The sequence below is a fragment of the Pteropus vampyrus genome, unplaced genomic scaffold (genome assembly GCF_000151845.1).
Source record: "Pteropus vampyrus isolate Shadow unplaced genomic scaffold, Pvam_2.0 Scaffold349, whole genome shotgun sequence".
Taxonomy (NCBI): domain Eukaryota; kingdom Metazoa; phylum Chordata; class Mammalia; order Chiroptera; family Pteropodidae; genus Pteropus; species Pteropus vampyrus.
Genome location: NW_011889130.1, coordinates 1,735,079 through 1,759,670, shown reverse-complemented (window position 1 = coordinate 1,759,670; position 24,592 = coordinate 1,735,079). Strand labels below are relative to the sequence as shown.

Sequence of the window (24,592 nt, the reverse complement as noted above, 5' to 3'; positions counted from 1 at the left end):
TTGCCTCAGTGTCAGCAGACAGGCTTTTGGCCAGCTGAGCCCTGTAGCTGGCGGCGGTCTCCACAGACTCTGGTTCCGCTGCTCAAGGACACAGAGGCCAATCCTGGGGCCTAGGAACAAGCCATCTTCCACAACAGCTGGCTGCCTTACACAACCCTCCTTCAATGGCCTGTAGTTAGGGCAGGAGAGGCAGCTGTCCAGCTCCTATCTGTCCCAAGCCTCAGAGGATGGGACTGCATTAGGTTGGAAACACCAGAAGAGCAGCCAGGTTGGAGTAGCCAGGTTTTCTCACTTCATCTCTAATCTCAGCATATTTCCTCAAGTTATTACACCCATTTTAGGAAGGGACACCCAGCAAACGTCACAGTCAGCTAGTGCCCAGAGACTCTTAACATAGGCTGTGTCCCCTTCAAGTACCCAGAACTCTGCGGCCTTGGAGACAATAGTGGAGCAAGAGAGTGGAGCCCGTGGAGAGGCAGGCATGGCTGCTCACACGTGCTCAGAGAAGGTCTAGAGGGTGGAAAGGCCTGTCAGCAGTTACAGCCAGGGTAGGGGAAAAGGTTTCAGGGAACGAGTGTCCCCCACATGGGGCATTCGGTCTCCCACATCCTGGCAGGATCAGTCCTGGGTACCCTGAGGGACTGATTACCACATGCCATGAGGAGCTCCCACACCTTGAGTGACCTACAACACTGACTATGAAAGGAGATGTGAAGCTGAGGCTCAGGAAGGGACAGCCAGGACCCTGAACTATAACCAGATGTCTGGTCTCCCAGCCTCCACCCTCCACCCAGCACACCTGGAAGATGCCAAGAGGGGTGAGGCCTATGGGATATTTCCTGTGCTATCTGTGACACACGCAAACATACACACACGGTCCACTTCATCACAGCAAGGGCACAAAGGCCCAGGACCCACCACTTCTGACTCACCCGGGATGCCATCCGTAGAGACAGCCTGGTGCCATTTCACAGCCTAATCACAACAGCACCAACACTGTTTCACGCTGCAGCAGCCACCATGCAAACCACAGCCAAGGAAGAGTACAATCTCAGGACCTGACCCACCACCCTGCACCTTTGGCCAAGGTGCACTTACTCTCTGAGCATCGCTGCCCCATCTGGGTCCTGAAAACACAGAGGCATTTCAGATTTCAGTCAGCATGGGAATGCCACAGTGGAGGTGAGACAATAATACCAAGAAAGTATGGGAGAAAAGAGGTATGTACCACATGGAGCAACCATTAATCCAGTGGGTTCCTGCAGAGCTGTCCTGAAGCTGGGGAAGAGGAGGAGCAGGTGTGGGGAGAGATCAGGCAGGCATCTTGGGTGGAATCTGGCCCTAGCACCCAAGAAAGGGTCAGACTTGGGGGTGGTAGCAGGCAGGAAAGGCACTCCTGGAGGGTGGTGGGCACCTGAAATGACAGCGGAGGCATCTGAAATCCTAGCAGCCAGCCCTGCCCATCGAGCAAGCAGCTGGTAAACACCTGAGAGGAACTCCATCCCAGTTCTGACCAGTAGCTGCCACTGCACCCCTCCTCTAACTGCTCCCAGGGTCAAATGCACAAGGTAGTAAGTTAACAGATTGCAGGTGGTTAACCAAGAATTAAGTCAACCCGAACTGAGCTGAACCCAAATGGAAGGTCCTGTGGACCACCTTAACAGACAAGGGCACAAAGACATGGATAGAGACAGAGAGAAGCCTCACATTCATCCTCTATCAAAGAATCAGACCAACTACATTAGTGATTTTTCTTTCTAACCATGTGCATCCTATTACTTTTTTTCAAGATTAAAAAAAAAGGGGGACCATCATTAATTGATGGTGACCAGAACCAACTCCGCAGTCCAAGGGCTGAAGACCCGGGCTGCAGACCCCAATGAAGTGTACTGTCACAGAACAAAAACCACAAGGCTCAAGAGAAAGATTTGTCAGTGACACACAAAAAATAGAAACTTAATAAAGCCAATACACACAATCAAGACAGCAGGGTACTGGCAAAAGGATAATTGCATAGATCAGTGAGACGGAAAATGGAGTTAAAGGGCTAGTAGCAGACCCACACACATACAGCCAACTGATCTTTGACAAAGGAACAAAAGTAATTTCATAGAGAAAGTATACTCCCTACAATAAACGGTGCTGGAACGACATGCAAAAAAGAAAATACAAAAAAAAAAAAAAACCTACATCTAGACATAGACCTTGTACCTTTCTCAAAAACTACTCTAAATGAACCAAAGACCTAAACATAAAATGCAAAACTATAAAACTTCTAAATAAAAACATAGAAAAAGAATCTATGCAACCTTATGTTTGGTGCTGATCTAAACCAGAAGCATGATCCATAAAAGCATAATGGCATTAAAATTAAAAACTCTGCTTTGTGAAAAGCACTGTTAAAAGAATGAATAGAAAAGCCACAGACTGAGAGAAATTATTTGCAAAGTAAGACTTGTATCCAAAATAAAGAACTCTTAAAACTCACAATAAGAAAACAGTTCAACTTTAAAATGAGCAAAAAATCAGGACACTTCACCAAAGATGATATACAGATGGCAAATAAACATATGAAAATAAACATAAAACGGGGCAAATGCAAATTAAAACCACAATGAGATATCACTACACACTTATTAGAATGGCTAAAACCCAAAACACTGACAATGCCAAATGCTGTCAAAGATGTAGAGCAACAGGAACTCTCATTCACTGCAGCTAGGAATGCAAAATGGTGCAGCCCCTCTGGAAGGCAGCTGGCAGTTTCTTATAAACTAAACATACTTTTAACCCTACAATCCAGCAATCACACCCCTTGGTATTTACCCAAATGGAATGAAAACTTATGTCCATTCAAACACTTGCACATGGATATTTGCAGCAGTTTTATTAATAATGCCCCAAACTGGAAGTGACCAAGATTCCTAGTTTGAAGAAATAAAACTGTGGTACAACTAGACAACAAAATATTCTGTGATTTAAAACAAAAAAAAAGGGCTATCCAAACACATAAAGACACAGATAAATCTTAAACACATAATGCTAAGTCAAAGAAGCCAGTGTGTGAAATGGCTACATACTGTATGAGTCCAATTATGTGACATTCTAGAAAAGGGAAAAACTATGGAGAAAGTAAAAGATCAGTGGTTGTCAGGGGTTCATGGCAAGAGAGTGTTGGATAGGTAAAGCACATCTTTTTAACTAAAACAATTCTATATAATACTTTAATGGTAGATAAATGACATTGCGCAAGTCAAAACCAGATAACTTTGTAGCTCAAAGAATGACTCTTAATGTATGCAAATTTTTAAAATCATTTAGGAGGTCAATAGATCCCAGGATGGAATGTAGAATGTGGTAAAACAATCTAACTGTATTACAAATAAATGAAACTACCTCACTGAAGGGGATGAGTAGTAAGGTGCTTGTTTAAATAACTTATTTGGAAATAAGTAAAGCATATAAGACCAAAGCAAAAAGAACTGCACATAAGACTATACTCTAGTTGATAAACTGTTTTCCAAGGGGGTTCAGGTCAACAGTGCAGATACTATACTGAAGTGCTGGAACAGAACAATCACGGAACAGTGGCTGATGGGGGAGCCAGGTGTCTCACTGCTAGAGAGATGATGTTACAGATAGCAAGGGAAGGTGGTAGGAACGATCCACACGGTAATGGATCAGAGCTGGGAACTCATGTTTCTCTTAATATACATACAGGTGGCTACACCTAGAAATGTTTATATCTGTGTGTGTACATAGGCTAGATACACACATTTACCTCCTGGCTCTATTGCCTGAGAGGACCTTAGAAGCAGTGACACTCCATGGCTCCTTGGAGAAATGGGTAATTCCAGGACTGTTTTGACAGGATAGGCCTGGAGCATCCATTAGTACTGGAAAGTAAATAAATGCTAAGGAAAGGAAGGAAAGGAAGGAAAGAAAGGAAAGGAAGGGAACGAAGGGAACGAAGGGAAGGAAGGGAAGGAAGAGAAGAAGGAAGGAAGAGAAGTAAATCACAATGACAGGTAGCTCAAAGGGACACAGGAGCCAAATAAAAGAGCTGCCAGGGACCTAATCTGCAACAAGTTGAGCAACAAAATAAAGCAGTATTAAATCATAACCTAAATATAAAAATCACTCATGAGTTCATACCAATATAAATGAATGGATGGATGTATGGAGAAAGAGAGAGAGAGAGAGAGAGAGAGAGAGAAGGAGGGAGGGAGCGAGGGAGGGAGGGAGGGAGGGAGGGAGGCAGGCAGGAAGGAAGGAAGGAAAAGACAAGTCTTCCATGCAGAAAAATTCCAAATAATATATGTAGATGCTCCCCCATTAAGGAAGGGAGCATGACTCTTAGGTAGGGCCACACAGTTTGAAAAGGGGGAAAGAGCACCTTCATAGGAGAGACACTGACAAGCACTTCAGTCAGGGGATCAAAGGCAATATCAACAGGGAAAGTCACTGACCCCTGAGAGGATGTGAGAACAGTACTTCACCTTTGCAGTCTTCCTCCCCAAAACAATTACCCCACCCTATGAGAAAAAATATCAGACAAATTCCAAATGAAGGACATTCAACAAAATACCTGACAAGAACTCCTCAAAGCTGTCAAAGTCACCAAAAACAATGGAAGTCTGAGAAATTGTTACAATTAAGAGCCTAAGATGTGACTGTCATGTGGGATCCTGGATGGGGTTCCAGAACAGAAAAAAGACAGCAGGTAAAAACTAAGGAAATCTGAATGAAGTATGGGCTTTAGTTAATAAAGACGCATCAACACTTGGCTCATCAACTAACAAAATGTGCCACACTAATCGAAGATGTTAGTGACAGGAGAAAACAATGCAGGGGGTACACAGGAACTCTCTGTTTCACAATTTCTCTGTAAATCTAAAACTTTTCTAAAGCAACTTATTTTTTAAAATTAAAATAGGTGGCACAGTATTACACGTTAAGTAATTTAAAAAGACATAATTGCTGTAACACATGGCACTCTAACTTTGCAAAGCCCTGAGGTTTGCTGATGGGCGAGGTGTCTCTGGTGGGGAAAGTGGGCCTTCTTAAACAGAATGGAAAGTGGCACCAGATACAAGTGGATGGGTCGCTGGGGGCAAGTTATGTGTTCATCTGTAATCTGGAGACAAAAATCACGCATAAACAAATTCTAAAATCTCATTATGTTCACACTGTTCCCTCAAATATCATCCGTTCTGGAATAAATCCACAGTTACACAACAAGTGTTATAGCAGAACTGACTGCTTCATAGAAGAAATAAATCAAATCCGATAAAACACCATTTCTCCCTCACCATACTGGCCACAATGACAAAGTCAACAACACTAGGTGCTGGTGAGAATGCAGACTTGCTCAAATGCTGCAACAGTAGTCTGCCCTCCCTGACTTGGTTGAACATCCACAATCCCAGAATCTGTACCAGGTGATGAGGTGACAGGAGTGGCTTTGGTTTCACGACTGTAAACAACTCAACTGGCACATCCCCTTCTAGGGGCCAGTGTCCACTCTAATCACCCCAGGTCACAGTTCTACAATACCCAGTGAATACCCTCAGGCTGGTGGGAAAACTTGGACCACTACAGTGTGTGTAGGACAGGGTATGAGGGGGCAGGAAGAAGCGGGGCTAGCACCCAGGGAATCCTAGGCAGCAAACGTTAAGAGCCTGTAGAATGGGGTCCCAGTCCACCCTGACGCCATCACTGAGGGAAAAACTGGTCCACTGCCAGAGCTTCATGGATGCACTAACCTAAAACAACAAAACCAAGGCCAAGGGAGGGGACCACTCACGGTCATGTCAAATGTTGCTAGCACACAGCATGGGCCATCAGCCCTCACTCTTTGAACCCCAGCATCCCCACCTACAGAACGGAGACAAGGACAGCTCCTCCCTCCTGGGTCAGAGAGAGCTGGGAGCGTCTCGGCATCACAATCGGGACATACTCAATGGTGACCACGAACCCCAGCAGGCACAGTATGGGCAAATAAAGGTGTAATGAACTAGATGGGCAATGTCAACCCAGCAACGCAAGAGCCAGGCCATGCATCAGCTGAAGGCATCACTCTGATCAATTTTTTAAAAAAGAAAAAGTTAAGATAAAAATGGGGTGCCAGGCCTGCACAGAGCTAGGGAGAGGAGCTCTAGGTTCCCAGCAGGAAGGCAGGATGGGCAACCACAGGACAGGTACACAGCTCTGTCTGTACAGCAGCGAGACTCTCAGCCAAGTACACCAAGCAGACCCTACTTGGCTCCTGATGCAAACAGAGTAACCAGAAAGGTACATTTATGAGCCAAAGGCAAGAAATCTGAACAATGACTGGATAGGAGACAGCATTAAGGAATCATCGTTAACTTTGTTAGGTGTGAAGATTCACCTATGATTATGTTTTATATAAAAAAAAGAGTTCTTATCTTCTCAGCACAACACACCAATGCACGTACAAAGGAAGTAACAAAGAGAGAGGCTGCCAGAGCTGGAGCTGCTGGAGCAGGCAAGAGAACACACAGGTCAACCATGCTATTCTCTGCTCTAGTTATGCTTAAAACTTCCCCTAAAAGGTGAAGGAGGCTTTTGAGGAGGGGAATAATGCATAAAAACTACCTTTTAAAAAGCAAACCTGTGAAATGCAAATCACAACAATTTCACATGATACAACAGATTGGAAGTGCACAGCGCCTTCCAAACCCATGGAAACTTCCCAGTCTTTATCTGCTTCAGTGAAACCTGTTTTTCTGCAACTCAGAGGGTAACACCAAACTCTGTATTTAAGTATTACAGATGCTCAAAGCACTTGCTATTTTTTGTGGTATCTTATGTATCTCACATACATACACAGGAAGAAAAAAGCCAGCAAGTAGAAATATCCAATTATTCCCATGCTTGTCATCATCTTCATAATTGCTACAAAGACAGACACTGCTCAATTGTACTTTCTGATGTTCCTAAAATGAATGGACAATTTTTAAACATGTTAAACTCTAAAAAAGAAGCTGGGCACTAATTCTTCTCAATGCCATCACTTGCCTGAGCCCGAACTATCTGCTCCACTCCAAGGCCCACCCTGCCCCTGCAGCCACATCTTTCAGTCCATTTGGCATGGCAGAGCCCAGTCAGGACAGCAGGATTTAATGCCCAGGATGGGCAGCCACACTGGGCCCTCTGCTCTGGGGGATGTCTCGAGGAGCAGCATTCTTAACACTGGAAAACACAAGGCCTGGGAGAGCCTCACTTATCAGAGACTGCAGAGTCCTGGCCAGCCTCCACCTCACTAAGAAGAATCCAAATTTTTCTTTCGCTCCAATGTGTGTAGTGGTCCTTCACTCAGTATACTGATGTTAAGAAACATGTCTGACTGAGAAGCTGATCTTCACAGGAAGTGATGGGAGAGGGACAGCTGAAACCCATGTTGACCTAGCCATGGCTTTCTTGAAGGCGGCTGCTCAGACCCAGAAGCCACAGCTACTGCCTGCCCACGGGCCCCAGATGCACTGACCCTTGCAGTGACCTGCGCCACAGTAAGCCATCCTGGCCCCAACAGGCAGAGCCTCTTGTTTAGGGCCACACAGCAACTCAGGGCCCAGGCTGGGTCCAATCCCTCCCTGAAATCAGTGTGGAAACCACAGCCCTACACAGCACATGCAGTATCTTGCCTGCCCAAGCAGTGCCGCTTTCAGGCCACAGGCTCTTGGACCTGGCCTCCCTCCCATCCTACTTGCAGGAAAGCTCTGTCACAATATGCCAGCTCTGAATCTAAGGCCATGCCCCAGGGATGTTGAGGTGCAGCTGCTTGTCCCTCAGGCCCATGGAAGGAAACAACTCAGGTGATGCAGCAGTCTCCAGCGTTTTAAAAGTAGAAGAGTCCTTAATATTGATTCACAACCCCCACCCAACACACACTATGCCCATGGGACAGAGGGGAGTGCCCACAGTAGGCCCTGGGGTCATCGCTTCTGGGCACCTATAGCTGCCTCTCCTGGCTGTCGACCCCTGGGGGCAGGGCTACCTTAGCACCTCCAGGATTCCCTGGACCCCAGCTTCCATCCCAAGTCAGGCCTCTTCATGCTAACAACAGAACACTGCGCACCTCAACTCCGAAAGGCCCTGGGACTACCAGAGCCTCCCAGGGCACAATGGTTCTGTGCTCAAGTGCTAGGCTGGTATCAGAGGAGCAAGAGAAGCCCTACAGGCTTAACCAAAATCAGGACTCTTCCTGCCTGGAAGCAAACACTTGAAGAGGCTGGGCCTCACACAGAGGCCTCCAATTACCCATCCCTCCTTAGCAGGTGCCTGCCCTCTCAAGACAGGCTGCCTGGGCTCACAGCCCTCAGTGAAATATAGCTTATCTGCATCTCAGTTTCCCCAGCTGTACAATGGACATAAGAAATTGGAGACCCGAGGGTTGGTGTGAGGGCTGTAGAAGTCAGTGGGGCCTAAGGAGGCTACAGCAGGAGTTCAGCTTTAGGAGTGAGGCCGAGGGGCAGCCCTCACATCATCCTCCTCCATCAGATTAAACTGGCTCATGGCCATGAATCCGGCAAATATCCTGGTGCCAAAGACCCCTTCCCTTTCTGAGCCACTGGGCTTTCCTAATCACTCCCACTCATCCCTACCTCGGTCTCCCCATCCTATAGGAGAGGAGGTTATAAGAGGAATGGAAGAGAGGGAGCAAGTAGGACAGAGCAGCTGTTCCCACCAGCTCTGCCTCGGCCTTTCATGTGGTCACTGAGCCTGCAGGATAGGAGGGACACCTGGGCATTGAGAGCTGGGCTCAGGCAAGTCCAGAGACGATGGTAGAGGAGACTTAGAAGCCTCAGATGGCGAAGGCAGAGCAGGCTGAGCCAAGCTGGAGGCCCCAGTGAGCAAGCTTGGGCCGCCCTCACAGATGCAGTGAGGCCACTCCAGACCTCCCCAGGACTAGGAGCAGAGTCCAGGTGGCTGTGGGAAAGGATCCAGGCCTCAGAGAGGTGGAGGGAAGGAACTGAGGACAGCAGCCAGGAGACACTTACAAAGTAAGCACTTCCTGTGTGATAGGAACCATGCCCAGCTCTTGACATGCCACAGCTCACTGAACTGCACCCACTGCTTCCCCAAGATGTACATAACACCATACAGACAAGATCCTGAGGTGGCACAGAGGCAGAGAGAGCGTCCAGACCCATCTTCCCACTCTCTCTGGGAGCCAAGAGATGGTGGGGCTGAGACTGCATAAGGACCTTGGCCCCTGGCCTGAGGCATGCCCTCCAACCCTAACATCCCCCACCCATGAGGACCACCCACTTATGGCACCTGTCTAAGCCCACCAGGCAGGAGTTGCCATCCCAGCACACCTGCTTCCTTAAAGCTGCAGCTGAGGACACGGTGCAAGATGTCCCATGGCCATTCAGGGCAGTAAACACATGCTGACAAACGTCCATCTGATTCTCTTCCCCACCATGGTGGGGAAGGGGCTCAGTGGGACTTAGGACAGATTAATAAGGCTCGATCACTAGCAATTTTGCTAGTGATCGAGCCTTATTAAGCCAGGCTCGATCACTAGCAAAATTGGCCAGGCGGTACCACCCTCCGCAAACATATACTATGGTGTCAGCAAGACACAAGACAAGGACATGTGCGCGCACACACACTCATCATGTGAGAAAGGCTGCAGAGCCAGCCAGTACTGCCTCCCACTGGCCCACCATGGGACCCTCCTCAACTAAAGGCACAAACCGACTCACCTAGGCCTGGCCATCCAGCTCCCCGCACCCCAAGACAGTATTCTCTACAAATGCTGGGCAGAAGTACAGGCAACCCCATTTGCAGCATAATTTGTTAGTAACTGAACCCACTTTAATTCAATAGTTTTAAAAGAATGAAAATGGTTCACCTCTCTACAAGAGAAAAAAAAAAAGACCCACAATACTATCTATTTAAATCTTTATTTTTAAAATAAGAGTTAATATTTTCAAGTATGACATTAGCCAAAACTAAATAGGTTGACAATAGCCTGTGCTGGCATGGGTGTAAATGAACTAGTGCAAGCTTTCTAACATCCACTGAGACTGATGCACATGCCCCTGGCTTCTATCAAAACTTCCCACACACAATGGGGGAAACTAAAGTTCAGAACAGTGGGAGAATGTGTCCAAGACCATGGAGCCAGTGTGTGCAGGAGCCAGGAGGTGACATCAAACTAAACAAGCAAGTGCTTGAAGAATATCTGCAGAGACTGACATGCCTTCCTCTTGATTTCCCCAGGACCCACCCTCCACACACACACCCCACAAAAGAGCCAAGATTCTTGCATTGGCCAAAATGTTTGTGTCCACGATAGTAAAGAGCAAACAACTAAAAGGTCCCTGAGTGGCAAACAGTTCCTTCTGTGATGATCAGTCTGGTCCATTCTTACAGCAGACAAGAATGCAGGCTTGTGAACACAGAAGAGGACTATGAGTGCTGTGAGCAGGGGGTGGTAAGCCCCATCCAGGGAGACAGAATGGGGCTGAAGATCCTCGCACTCCATATTCTCACAGCCTCCCAGTCTCCCTCTATTGTGGGTGTATCCCTCACCACCACCCCATACCAAGATGGGGCCCTTGCAGGAGGGGCCATCCCTCTTGCAGATCCAGTGCCAACTGACCTTGGCTCAGCCAAGGCACCGATACCTGACAGATGACAGGTCCGAGGGTCGGTGAGCTGCCGAGTGCCTCTCCTCACCCACCTTGCTTACTGGTGCTAATGCTGAGCACCCACTCTGCCAGTCATGGACTTAAGCACCCATGTGGATTTATTTATTCTCTCCTCCTCGCTTCAGAAGAGGGCTCTACTGGTCTTCCCAGTGAGACATGGAGGCTTTGAATAGTCCAGGCACCTACCTGAGGCCACTGGAAGTGTTAGTGCAACCAGGTAAGCAATGGGGGAAGCAATTAGCATGGTGGATCCCAAAACCGAGGTCCAAGAGCAGCCCACCAGGATGGGGGAAGAGTCAGGTAAGGAAAAGGCACACTGACAGGCCACACACTGATGACACCTTTTCAAATATAGAACCCCCAAAACGACACTTTTGAATAGGTAATGTTGCAAAAGAAGAAACTAAGGCCCCTGCCGACAACTACATCAGCAAGAGTAGGGCCTAGGTCAAAACCCGAGTGTTCCACCCAGATGGCAATATCTTTCTCCCCAACCCCCACACAGGGCTGGGGAGTCAGGAAAGACCGAGAAAGAATTTGATGTTTAAATCACTAAGAACTACTTCATGGAAAGACTGCCCAACTCTCTCGCTGCCAGGCTCTCAGGCATCCTGGAGATCTGCCCTCCTCAACCCCTAGTGAAAATCACACAGGGCCCCTCTGTGACACACACGGACCTGTCACCAGTCCCAGGGAAGGGCCTGGGAGGGTGGCCAGGACAGGAAGTGGGCGGAAGCAGCACTGCATCCCAAAGTAATCAAGGAGTACTGTCAGAAAGCTGAGCCTGAGAGGGACACTGGAGGATCCCGGCCAGCAGCGACGGGCACATGCAAGGGGAGCCCCTGTCCCAGCCTTTTCCTGGCCTCGGGACAATCACGGAAGACACTGAAACCGCTGAAGGCAGCTGTGCCCAGAGAGAGGAAGTGATGTGCCTGAAAGTGATGCAGGACCAGACCTAGCTTTTCCCTGCATCCATCTCACATCCTCATCTCCCCACACCCGGGAAGCCAAACACCGCAGAGAACAACCCCACCGTGCCCGAGACCCACCATCAGAAACAGACACGGCCCCACAGCAGCCTTGACCCGCAAAGGCAAGGGCTATCTAGTACACACGCAGCCACTACACCTGAGGCCCGTGTCCTCCTCTTCCGGGCGGGGCCTGAGCGGGCCCACCGCCCGTCGTAGCGCCTCCAGGCTGGCCGTTCACCCCAAGCCTGGGCGCCCTGGGGCTGATCAGTAGGTACAGTCCTGGGTCAGGGATCCACCCGGGGGTCGGCCTGGCCCAGATGAGAGATTGGCTCTGGGGACCGACCGACCCAAATGAGGGGTCGGGGGCCGGCCAGGAACGCCAGAGGGAGTGGCGGTGGGCACCCACGCTCCTCACCTCCTTCAGCTGCTCCATTTCGCCACGGATGGCCTCGTAGTCCACCTCGAGCTCCTCGAACTGCAGCTTGAGCTGGTGCTTCTCCTCGAGCACCGCCAGCCCGTATTCGGCCGCCTGAATCTTCTCGCGCGTTGTCTCAGCCAGCTCATGCGACAGTCGCTTCACCTCGGAGCGCAGCCACTCGGGCTGCGCCTCCATCACCAGCCGCGCGTACTCCTCTTCCTCGGACGGTACCGACATGGTGGCCGCGGCCCGGCTCGCGTCGCTTCCACCGGGACTCAGGCCGGTAACCCGTCTACTTAGCCACCGCCCAGCCCGACGGCGCCTGGGCCGCCGCGCAGCCGCAGGGCGTTCCCCGCCGCGCGTGGCACTGTGGGTGCCGTAGTCCCGCCTGCGCGACTACAAGGTCCGTTGAGCCATGGGCCCACCCGCCCCAGCCCATGATTGGCCGGGGCCCTACGACTGGCGGCCTCTTCCCATGCTTCTCCTCGGTCGCTGCCCCCCGGGGCATTGTGGGTGCCGTACTCCCGCCTGTGTACCGACTACAAGGCCCGTCATGCCCCGCGCCCGCTCGCCCACCCTCCGGCCGTGATTGGCCCGCGAGAATCCCCTTCCCCCACGTCGTGGAGCCGGAAGTACTAGTATTTCCGGTGGCCGCTCCCGGGGCCAGTGAGGCGGGGGCGGTTTGTGGTACACTAGGCTGCTGGGGAAGGATCCACCTGTGCACAGTGAGTGGAGATCCGGCTTTGGTTCGTGAGGAGCCCAAACGTCTGGGGGACAGTAACCCAGCAAGTGTCGAGTGGGAAAAATGGTCAACCATTTCTAGTAAACACGTTTGACCAGATCTGTATTTTGAGGGAAATGGCAGCAGACAAAAGCACGCAGATTGAGGATCGCTAACGGAAGGGGCGCCTTCGCCCCAACTAATTACCAAATGCTCCCAGCGTCTTTCCTAAGAATTAGATATTTTCATGTACAGTCCACTGATCTGATTCAGGACATGCCTACACTGACGCCCCCCTCAACAGCCGCTGTTTCATTCCTGGACCCAACCCTGGATCACGCCTCACATTGCTGTCATGTTTCCTTACTATCCATTTGGGAGACTTTTTTCCTCTTTGTCTTTATGACCTTGACTTTACTGAGGCATACAGGACAGTGATGTACACATCTACAGGACAGAGATGTACACATCGGTGTGTCCCCACGGTTAGATTAGGTTATGCACTTTGGCAAGAATATCACTAGGTGATGCTGAGTTCTCAGCGCGTATTTTGCATTACTCAGATCGCTACTGGCTTTTCCTTTGCATTTATCCTATGAGAAGACACTTTTGAGACTATGCAAATATCCCATCACTCTTCAAACTTTTAACCCACTAGTTTTCATTGATATTTCTTGCCCAAATGAATTACCATACTATTCTATTTCCATCATTCCTTCTTACTAGCTTTATATTATAGAGAAAATATTCCACTCATTAGCAGTATAAATCAGTGGATTCTTATTTTACAAAATGAGTTTATAATCTTTTATTCTCATTATTTACTTAGATGCTCAAACAGCAAATTTAGCCCATGGAGACTCCTCCGAACTGGCTTCATATCCTTTAAATAACGTCATAATTTTTGACTACTTCCTTACTTTCTAGCATAAGCTGTTCCACAATCATCTTGTACTCTGTGTCCCAGACCTGGAATCAGCCATTTCACCAAGGAGTCCTGATTCTTTTTAGTGGTTTAATGTTTCATTTGTATGAGAAGAATGTCATAATTTTACTTGTGAAATTTTAAGTAGGAAAAGGATGTCCAATTATCCTGGGGATGTCCTGGTTTTAGCACTGAGAGTCCCAACTCCTGGGAATCCCTCAGGCCTGGGCACATCTTTCAGCCTAAGTGAGAGAGATACTAGGGAAAAGAAGGAAGGAAGAGCAAGCCTTGTTTGAGCAAGCTTAGCATAGGAGGAAGGACTGATGCCTCAAGAATTGGTGGTTTGTCCATGGTCACACAGCCTCAGGAGCAACATCCCCTTCTGACCCAGTTTGGCCAGAACCCCTACCCCCATTCCTTTATATGGGGCTGGCCTGAAGATGGAGGGGAGAAAGGCCATGGGAATTTAGGGCAAGCATTGACCATGGAGCTTTAACTTGGGGACAGGGTGGTGGTAGAAGAGAGACAAACAGAGACTCTTCTAGATGCTAGGGACAGAAAACCTATCACTGCCACTGTGGACTTCCTGTAGACCATCAATGTGAGACCCGTGAAGGAAGAGCCGTGATGTGTGACAGTGTTGGGCGAGGGGCATCAGGGAAGGATGTCTTAATAAGGTGATACCTGAGTGGAGACCCAAAGAACATAGCCAGTCAGGCCGCCACAATAGGGAAACTGGTTAAGAGAAGCAGAGCCACTCTTTGGTCCCACAGGGCCCCTAACATGGATAGCTACCTGACCTACATTATCTCATTGAATCTTCACAACACCCCAAGAGGTGGGAATTAGGCTGTTTCCTTTGACAAATGAGGAAATAGACTCAGCAGAAAATCCTCAGTATTATCCTCCAACTTCTCACACCCCTCATCCGATTCTCAATCTGATGGCAAAGGACAGACCCAGCCTCAGTCTCTTGCCTTCTCAACTGCCCCCTCCATGGCCTGGGCCCATTGCCTCCCACCTAGACTATTGCAGTCATCTTCCCACTGGCTTTCCCCCTGCCCTTAGTGAAGGGGCAGGATACTCACGTACACAGGTGTCCAGGCTGGGGTCTGGCTTGGTTGTGGGCACTTTGGCAGCCTTGCAACTGCCTTCCTTGCTGTTCCTTCAAGAGCTCTGAGTGCCCATGCGAGCCCCTCTTCCTGGAATCTTGTCTCCTTTCTGCCCATGGCTATCCGTTTGTGGGCTGAGTTACAAAGCCTTTTCTATTAGGTAACTGTCTGCCCAGGTGTACTTGGCTCAGGTGACAGCACAGTGAATGGCATGGTATCTCCCACATATACATTCTGCATGCCATAGGATGAGTCTTTGGCCCAAATGTCATTCACTCAATAAACTTCTCTATGCCAGGTCTTGGAGCTTCAGATACAATAATTGTGGAAGTAAAGACCCCAGCATACATACTGAGCAATTACCTTGTTCCAAGGCCAATGCCAGACAGTTTGCTTGCACTCACCATCTCTTGTAAGCCTTACAAGTTACAAAGCAGCTATCACTGTTCTCATTTTATAGGTGAGCAAACTGAGGCATATACCTTATATGGGAGAAGCCCAGAATCTGAACCAAGGTGGTTGTGAATCCATAACCTTGCCCCCAGCCTTCCTTGGGGGCAACAGGACACAGGCCTCAGGGGCTTATATGCAGAGGAGAACAGAAATAACTGGCTAACTTGGCTGATGCACCCAGGGCACTCAGGAGCTCTCAAGGGGAAGCACTAGATCTGGAGAACTCAGGACACATTATGGAGTGGGTGGCAGTGGGCTGGTTTCTGCAGGATGCTCAGTTGTTTGCAGGGCACAGAAGGTAAAGAAGAGCGTCCTAGACAGGCAGAGGTGGAATCATGGACGAGCAGAGCCTACGGGTGGGTGGGGGACAGGAGGTAAATTCAGGACATGATGGAGCGTGCGTGTGTATACATATGTATATGTGCATGTGCACGCACGCATCAGGAGGTTATGAGGAGGAGCTGTTGGCATCAGATTGTAAATTTCTGTCCCAGTCAAGTACCTGCATCATCAGTTTTAAGCCAATGTTCACTAGATCCACTGGGTGTGTTACCAGTTGAGTTCTCTGGAAGCAGGAAGGTGCTGAGATAAATTTTGAGGTTTACGATGTTTATTAGGGATCAAGGCCTGTGGAAGGAAAAAGGAGGCAGTAAGATGGGGCAGTGGAAGAGACTAAAATTCACTGTAGATCTGACCAAGCCTCACCAGCACTATTCAGAGTTCTTACCTGCCATGCGGAGGCTGCAGTCAGCTTGGCTGGGACAGGTTCTGAAGCAGTGACTGTTACAGTGTAGCACAATGATTTCAAGGTGCACCTGTATTATAGCATGTCTCAGAACTTCATTCCATTTTATGGCTGAATAATATTCAATTGTATGGATAGACCACATTTTGTTTATCCATTAAACTGCTGATGCATACTTGGGTTGTTTGCACCTTTTGGTTATTATGAATAATGCCGCTAGACACATTGGTATACAAATATCTGTTTGAGTCCTTGCTTTCAATTTTTTTTGAGTATATACCTAGGAGGAAATAACTAGATCATATGGTAACTATTTTTAATCTTTTAAGGAACTGCCATACTGTATTTTCTATTTTTAAAATAATCATGGTTCAAATGTATGTGAAGTGGTATATTATTGTGATTTTGATTAGATTTTCCTAATGACTACTGGTGTAGATCACCTTTTCATGTGCTTATGTCCCATAAGCACATGTATATCTTCTTTAGAGAAATGTCTGTTTAAGTCCTTTGCCCATTTTTAAATTGAGTCGTTATATCTTTGTCGTTGAGTTGTAGGAGTACTCAATATATTCTATATATTCTAGATATTAATCCCTTATCGGATATATGATTTACAAATACCTTTTCCCATTCTGTAGGTTCTCTTCACTTTTTGGAAATGCTTTTTATGCACAGCAGTTTTTAACTTTGACGAAATCTAGTTTGTCTACTTTTGTGTTTGTTGCCTGTGCTTTTGGTATCATATACAAGAAATCATTGCCAAATCCAATGTCATGAAGACCCCCCTTAGGTTTTCTTCTAAGAGTTTTATAGCTTTAGCTCTTAAATTTAGGTCTTTGAACCATTTTTAGCTAATTTTTATATATGGAGTAAGGTAAGTATGAAACTTTACTCTTTTGCATATGTTGTATATCCAGTTTTTCCAGTGCCATTTGTTAAAGAGACTGTCCTTTCACCATTGAATATTCTTGACACCCTTGTCAAAAATAAATCAACCTTACATGAATGTTTAATTCTGGGCTCTCTATTCTATTCCATTGGTCTATATGTCTATGTTTTTGCCAGCACCACACTATTTTGCTTACAGTAGCTTCATAGTAAGTTTTGAAATAGGGAAGCATGAGTCTTCAAACTTTGTTCTTTTTCAAGATTGCTTTGGCTACTTGGGTTCTCTTGAGATTCCACATGAGTTTGGGGATGGGTTTTTCTATTTCTGCAAAAAAATGCTGTTGAGATTTTCATAGAGATTGCCCTGAATCTGTAGAATGCTTTGAGTAGTATTATAATTGTAACAATATTGTCTTTCAGTCTATGAACACAGAATATCTGTCCATATTTATGTCTTTAATTTCTTTTAGCAATGTTTTACAATTTTCAGTCTATAGGTTTTTTGCCTTTTTGGTTAAGTTAATTCCTAAGTATTGTTTATGCTATTGTAACCGGAATTGTTTTAATTTTTTTTTTTTGCAGGTTATTCATTGTTAGTGTATAGAAATGCAAGTGATTTTTTTCTGTTAATTTTTATCCTGTGACTTTGCTAAATTTGTTTATTAGCTCTAATAGGTTGTTTTGAGTGTGGGGGGGGTGGAATCATTTGGGTTTTCTATACATAAGATCATGGGAATGTTCTGTATCTTGCTGTGATGTTTAACATCAGTATGCACGTGACAAATTGCACAGAACCAACACACAGTGAATACATGTAAACCTACTGAGATCTGAATTAGATGGGTAGCTTGTATCAATACCAGCTTCCTGGTTGTGATATTGTACTATTGTTATAAGAAGTATAACATAAATATAAACTGAGAAAATATGGTGTGGCTTTTAATTGGATGAGCAAGGCCTTAACCCAAAGTGCTTGTTTCCATCAGAGATAAAAGAAACTAATAATAGTAAAATTATACATATTTGTACATGAAAAAATTATATAGAGAAAAGTAACCCCCCCAAAGAGATATGCAAGCATATATTTCTTTTCCTTTTAAAAATTGCAGTTTATGATACACATGGTTTCCTATCAGCATATATTTTTATGGCTGTATATAAATGGTATAAGTATTCCATACTTCCACTGTGATAGACATTTAAGTTGTTTCTCATCTTTTAGAAATATACCTGTGCAGCAGTGATTATCCCTGCCCATCATCTTTGAGGCTTGCATTATTCTTTTGTTCTTGGAAGGGAGAATTTCAATTGGTAAAAGTTGTTGAATTAATATTCAACAATATAGCTGCTGTGATGGGAACTGTTTGGATGCCTTTCTCAGTCCAGTTTCTTACTGATGAGTGGACACCTCCATCTCCTGGGCTTTCCTGCCAGGACTTCACTTCTGTCATTAGGTGCCTAGTGGCAGGGGGTCCTCTTGCTAGAGCCAGGATAGTTCTGGAGGGGGCATCCAATCAGGACAATAGTCCAACAGTCAAAATTGTCTGCTAGAATCTCTCCTCCTCCATATGGTTCCTTTAGCCCTTTGAAACTCTGACATACTCCATAAATTGACCTATAGATTAAACACAATCACTATAAACATTTCAGCTGACTCTCTTGCCCCCTAGAAATTGATAAATGTTATAGAGTCCAGAAATTAACCCACATATTTATGGTAAGTTGATTTCCAACAAACGCTCCTGGAACAATGACAAATCCATACACAGAAGAATGATGTTGGAACCCCACCTCTCACCAGATGTAAAAGTAACTAGAAGTGCACCAAAGACCTAAATGGAGAAACTCTTAGAAGAAAACATATGTGTGCATCTTTGTAACCATGTATTAAGCATAGTTTCTTGAATATGATAGTAAAAGCAAAAAATAAATAAATTGGACTTCATCAAATTTAAATTACGTGCTTCGAAGGACAATATTAAGAATAGGATGAGGAAAAAATCTTTCAAATTAATATCTCATAAGGGTCAAGCATCCGGAATTCCCCGAGCGCGAGTTAACTTAGAGTCAACCTGCAAGACTTTGATGTCAGTCCCGGGCTCAGACTGGCGTCCCTGCGCCCTCTGCTGGTGGCTCGCATCTCTGCACCTGAGGATCCCAGCTGGGGCAGGGCCTGGAGGGAAGGGTTCTCACCTAGGGCAGGAGAAGGCAGGGTTTAAGAGACTGGAAGAGGAGGGGATCAGGAGGAAGAAGGAGGGAAATTTTTCCATGCACAAACACTGCACCACCAACAACACCAAGTGTCTTAGCTTAAGCTCCTATAACAAAATACCATAGATTGGATGATTTAAATCACAGACATTTATTTCTTACAGTCAAGTGTCTGAAAGTCCAAGAACAGGGTGCCAGCATGGTGGGTTCTCGTGAGAGAGCTCTTCCTGGCTTGTAGACAGCCATCTTCTCCCTGTGTCCTCACATAGCAGAGAGAGAGAGAGAGAGGGAGAGATACAGAGAGCTCAAGTGTCTCTTCCACTTCTTATAAAAGTATTAAACCTATTGGATTAGGGCCCAACCCTAGTTACCTCATTTAACCTTTACCATCTCACAGGCCCTATCTCTAAACAGAGTCACATTGTGAGTTAGTGCTTCAACATGTGAATTTTAGGGGAACACTACTCAGGCCATAGCAATAAGAATAATAGATATCAGGAGGTGTGCTCTTAGATATTCAACAACACACTCACCTACTAAAAAAAAAAAAACCCTTCTCTGTAGAATTTTGTGATTTCTCCACCTTAAATTCCCCCACGGCCAACTTCAAGCTACCTAAGGCTACTATACTGAGTAGCCTTGGAAAGAGAGGCTCAGTAGCAACCATTATATGGTATTCCCCCACACAGGTTATTTAACACATAAATAACTTGAGAACACAGTAATAGTGAAATGTAGCAAATAATTAGGAAATGATGAATCTTGTCATTTACTATCATCTATTTATTTGTATATAATTAAATGTTTAATAGAGGCTGAGTTTAACAAGAGGCTCCCGCTTTCCTGCAAGTATAACAATGGGCCCTTGTAGCCAGTGTAGTTTAACTCCAGCTTGCCCCGATTCCATGCTACGGGCCATACACCGAAAACTTGGTTACTATTGTTATTTTCATAATAATAAGTTTTAATTGTTGAGCACCTACTTTGTTCTAGATTATCTTAAAACTACTAGCATTTATCTTTTTTAATCCTTACAAAAGCCTTCTGGGCTACTTATCCCTACTTTTCAGATGAGGAAACTGAGGTACAGAGATAGAATAAAGCAGTCATGAGTTGGAACTCCTGAGCCCTGGGAGGCAAAGAGGGAAACCCAAACTGTCACTCACCACCACCCTACTGCCACCTAAACTGTTCCTCATGTCTCACCTCACCTATGGGTCCTCCTGGATCACCAGGTAACATGACATTTCTGGCTGGATTTCCAAAGCTGTATTAAACACAACTCACCGTATATGAGTTTCCTGTCTTTCCAGGTGCTCACCCAAACAACTGCTGTGGAGAGCTGCGGTATTTCAGAGCCCCTAGGATTGGAATCATTCCCCATGTTGGAAGACCTCCTTATTATGTGAGTCTTGATGGAAAATGAATTAACTTCCCAGTATTGGAGCCCAGAGAAGGGGCAGATCCAGGCTCTGTGCAGCTATGGTTTGGGCACTTGAGCTGAAATGTTTGAGATTTCAATAATAAACAATTCTTCTCACAAACTCTTTCCCATATACGCACTTTAAATTATGCCCATGGGTGGCTCCATAGTGTAGTGGTTAGCACATCTGCTTTACACGCAGAAGGTCCTGAGTTCGTGCCCCAGGTGGAGCCATGGACCATACCCTGGGTGCTCCAGGCCTCCTTAGTGCACCTGGCCCCAGGTGCACACCGTGAGCGTGTGGGAGGAGACGCCCCACCTTCAGAGATCTAGGTCTTAAGGGGAAAATGGCAACATCCAAAAGTCAGGGATGGAAGTGGCGGGGGAGGCGGAATTAAAGAGGAGGGAAAATATAAAAAAGGAAGGAAGGAAGGAAGGAAGGAAGGAAGGAAAGAAGGAAAGAAAGAAGGAGAGAAAGAAGGAGGGGGAGAGAGAGAGAGAGAGAGAGAGAGAAGAGGAGAGGAGAGGAGAGGAGAGAGAGAGAAAGAAAGAAAGGAAAGAAAGAAAGCCTATGCCTACATAAAATACATATATCAATCCTGCCCAATGGAGACAATCCAAGTCTCATCTATTTGCTGCATCCCAGTTCAGGAACTGTGGGTGATTTGTGATCTCAGTCAGGTCTGAATACAGCTTCTCAAAGGACGGTGACCATTGGTTAAGTAAGAGTTTAATCACCCACAAATCCCCAATGTATAATTGTATAGATGAGGTTATAATGCGGGAAATAGAAATTACTCTAGGTGTTTCAAACAGAAAGGAGTTTAATTCAGGGAATTAGTTGCTTGCAAAATCATGGAAAGGACTAAAAGAGTCAAAGTCAGTGGGGCTATGGCTAGACCTCAAAGTCATACCATAGCAGCTCTAAGCCGGAGATCAAAAAGCTGCAGAAAACCATTGCCAGGGTCACAGCTGTCTACACACATGAAGCTGGGTGAAAAGTCAATGGGACATGAAATTGGGCCACTGCAAAAGTTTACATCAGCCAAAGCTTGCACATTACATGCTACCGCTGCCAGAAGAATGGTACCGTCCTCCCTTTTGCCTTTCATATCTCATGCAATCACATCTTATTGGCAGGCCCTAAGTCAATTAATCTAGAACCCTAAGAACACAGGTCTCTGATAAATGTAGTTTTTAGCCTTCAAGACCTTGCAACACAGGAAATAGAAGAGTAAAGTTGTAGAAATCAATGGTGAGTGAAAATAGAAAATATCTAACATTGCAACGATAGAAGAGAATTCTTGCAACAAAAATGCTATTTGTATTTTGACATGACAAAGTGAGCAGGTCTACAAATCCTCCTCCCAAAAATCATCTATAAATGCTGGGGAAAACTATCTAAACCATCCAAAACTATGTCAGTAGTTTAGAAATTTACTTAGAAATTCACCAAATGCACACATAAAACTAGGAAGTATTTATTCATAAAAACTACTGAAATTCAGATGCAACAGTAAAAGTCTATGTTCTTGCTTAAAAAAGCTGTCATCACCTTTCACCACTATAGTTCAATAATTTGATTCCACTGCCAGAACTATCTCACTTGATTTGGAGTTTTGTCATTTAAAGTATATCTCATTGGCAAGTGGTCAGGGAAGGCTAGCAGCTCTTCTAACAGTTCAGGACTGTTCTGAGCAATCAATGGACCAAAAGGAAAGTTGGAGATTTACTAGGACGTTCCAGGAGGTGAGATAGCAATAGGGGCATCGATAAATTTGAAACATATCTCAAATTGACCAGAGGCTGTGAACATATGTAGGAAAGACTAGAGCAGGCTGAAGATACACATCCCCGGCCAACAAAGTATGACTTTATATGAAGAGAAAAAGCAAGAGATCTTAGTAGATGGTGAAAGCCAGCATAAACTTGAAAATTACCTGAGGTTAGAAGATGCTCTCCTGCCTACACACAGATCCATCAGCAGAAAGTGGAAGCCTTATTGGCTATGAGCATAATCTGACTAACCTTTGGCTGAATGCTAAGCTATACAGTCACAGGAACAAAACCTGGGAGGCAGTGCTTAAAGATAAAATAACAAACAACCGAGCAGATACATTAGCAGCCATTCATTTCTGGGGAGACAGATTTCACAAAACAAACAAAAGAAAAACAACAATAATGCATGATAAAGAGAGGAACTGTAATCCAGAGTTGCTATAATGTATTATCTATTTAACAAAACATTATAAGATATGCAAAAGCACAAGAAAGTGTGGTAGCGAATGGAGAAGGGGTAAAAAGGGAGTCAATAGCAATTGGCTCTGACTATCTCCAGATACTGGATTTAGCAGACAAAGCTTTCAAAGTAGCTATTATAAATAAGTTCGAAGAGCTAAAAGAACCCATATTTAAACACAGGAGTGCATTATAGCAATGACCCAACAAATAGAGGAACTCAATAAAGATATAGAAGTTATACAAAAACCAAATGGAAATTCTGGAACAAAAAAATGCAATAACTGAAACTTTTATTAAAGGAGCACAAAAGCAGAATTAAGATGGCAAAATAAAGAAACAGAAAACTTAATAAATCAATAAAAATTATCCAATCTGAAAACAGATTGATAAGAGAAAAAAAGATTGAAGAAAAATGAAGACATCCTCAGACATCTCTAAGACAACATCAAGGGTACCAACATAAGTATAATGGGAGTCTCAGAAAAAAGGAGAAAGAGAAAGGGACAGAAAAATATTCAAAGATATAATGGACCAAATATCAGAAAGTTGATGAAAAACAATCTACGGATATAAGAAGGATAAACACAAAGAGATCTACACCTAGACACTTCATAGCCAAACTGCTGAAATCTCTCACCATCCTGTTCCAGTCCCACCTGGGATATGAATAATCTTTTTGTCCAGTATTTTCTACACTGTATACACTATCTGACCATTAGTCACTCAGTAGCAGTCTTGGTTATCAGATCAACTGTTGTGGTATCACAGTGCTCATTTTCAAGTAACCCTTATTTTACTTAATAAAATCCCCAAAGTTCAAGAGTAGTGATGCTGGCAAATCAGATATACCAAAGAAGAGTCATAAAATACTTCCTTTAAGTAAAAAGTTATGTATGTACAGGAAAAAACATAGTGTATACGTGGTTTGGTACTATACACAGTTTCAGGCATTCACTGAGGGGACTTAGAATGTATACCCTATGGATAAGGAAGGACTACTTACATCACAAATACTCCAGAAAAATGAGCGGGGAGATTCTTTAATGAGGCCACCCTGATACCAAGACCAGACAAAGACATAACTAAAAAAAATTAGAATACTATCCAGCTAATCATAGTCATAAAATATTTCCAACCCAAATTCAGCAATTCATAAAAGGGATTATACACTATGACCATGTGAGAATTATTCTATAGTGATTATAATACCTGAAACATTAATTAGTGTAATATACAGTAATAGAATAAAATATAAACATGTTTATCTCAGTTCATTCAAAAAAATAAAACATCGAGAAAATCCAACAAACATTCATGATAAAAACTTTCAACAATGTAGGAGTACATGGAAACTTTTTCAACCTCATAAAAGGTACCTACAAAAAAAACCTACAGCTAGCACCATATTTAATAATGGAAAAGTGAATATTTTCCTCCTAACATTGAGAATAAAGCAAGGAAATCTAATTCATCGCTGCTGTTAAAGATAACACTGAAAGTTGTAGCCAGCACAATAAGACAAGAAAGTGAGGTAGCAAGTGGGGAAGGGGCTGTGTGGGGGCATGCTGGCACCTGGAGCTGGGGTGCAAGAAATTGGTTCTGCAGGCTTTTGGTTGCTAAGGGTTTGTAGAATGCACAGACAGGAGAGAAGGTTGTTGCTTTGCATCTCTGGACCCCTGCAATAAAGGTACCTGGAAGCGGTGGCAAGGCAAATCTGGCAGGGGAGATCTCTGTGTGGTAGGGTGGGAGATGGGGGGTGGGTTCTACACTCCTGCAGGACATTTCTACAGACACCT

General features: G+C 45.2%; 1 protein-coding gene across 3 annotated transcripts in view; it reads right to left on the bottom strand.

Annotated features, from left to right (window-relative positions):
* LOC105304687 (inositol-pentakisphosphate 2-kinase) overlaps positions 1 to 12,444 on the bottom strand; it is a 125,141-nt gene extending 112,697 nt beyond the window's left edge. The window contains exon 1 of one of the 3 annotated variants that reach the window (XM_023522558.1): positions 12,072 to 12,444. In XM_023522558.1, the coding sequence (XP_023378326.1) occupies positions 12,072 to 12,311 (240 nt within the window). In that variant the 5' untranslated portion in view covers positions 12,312 to 12,444. The remainder of the gene's footprint in view (positions 1 to 12,071) is intronic. The other 2 variants (XM_023522557.1, XM_011378945.2) reach the window with 2 other exon arrangements.
* Positions 12,445 to 24,592: the final 12,148 nt, after the last annotated feature.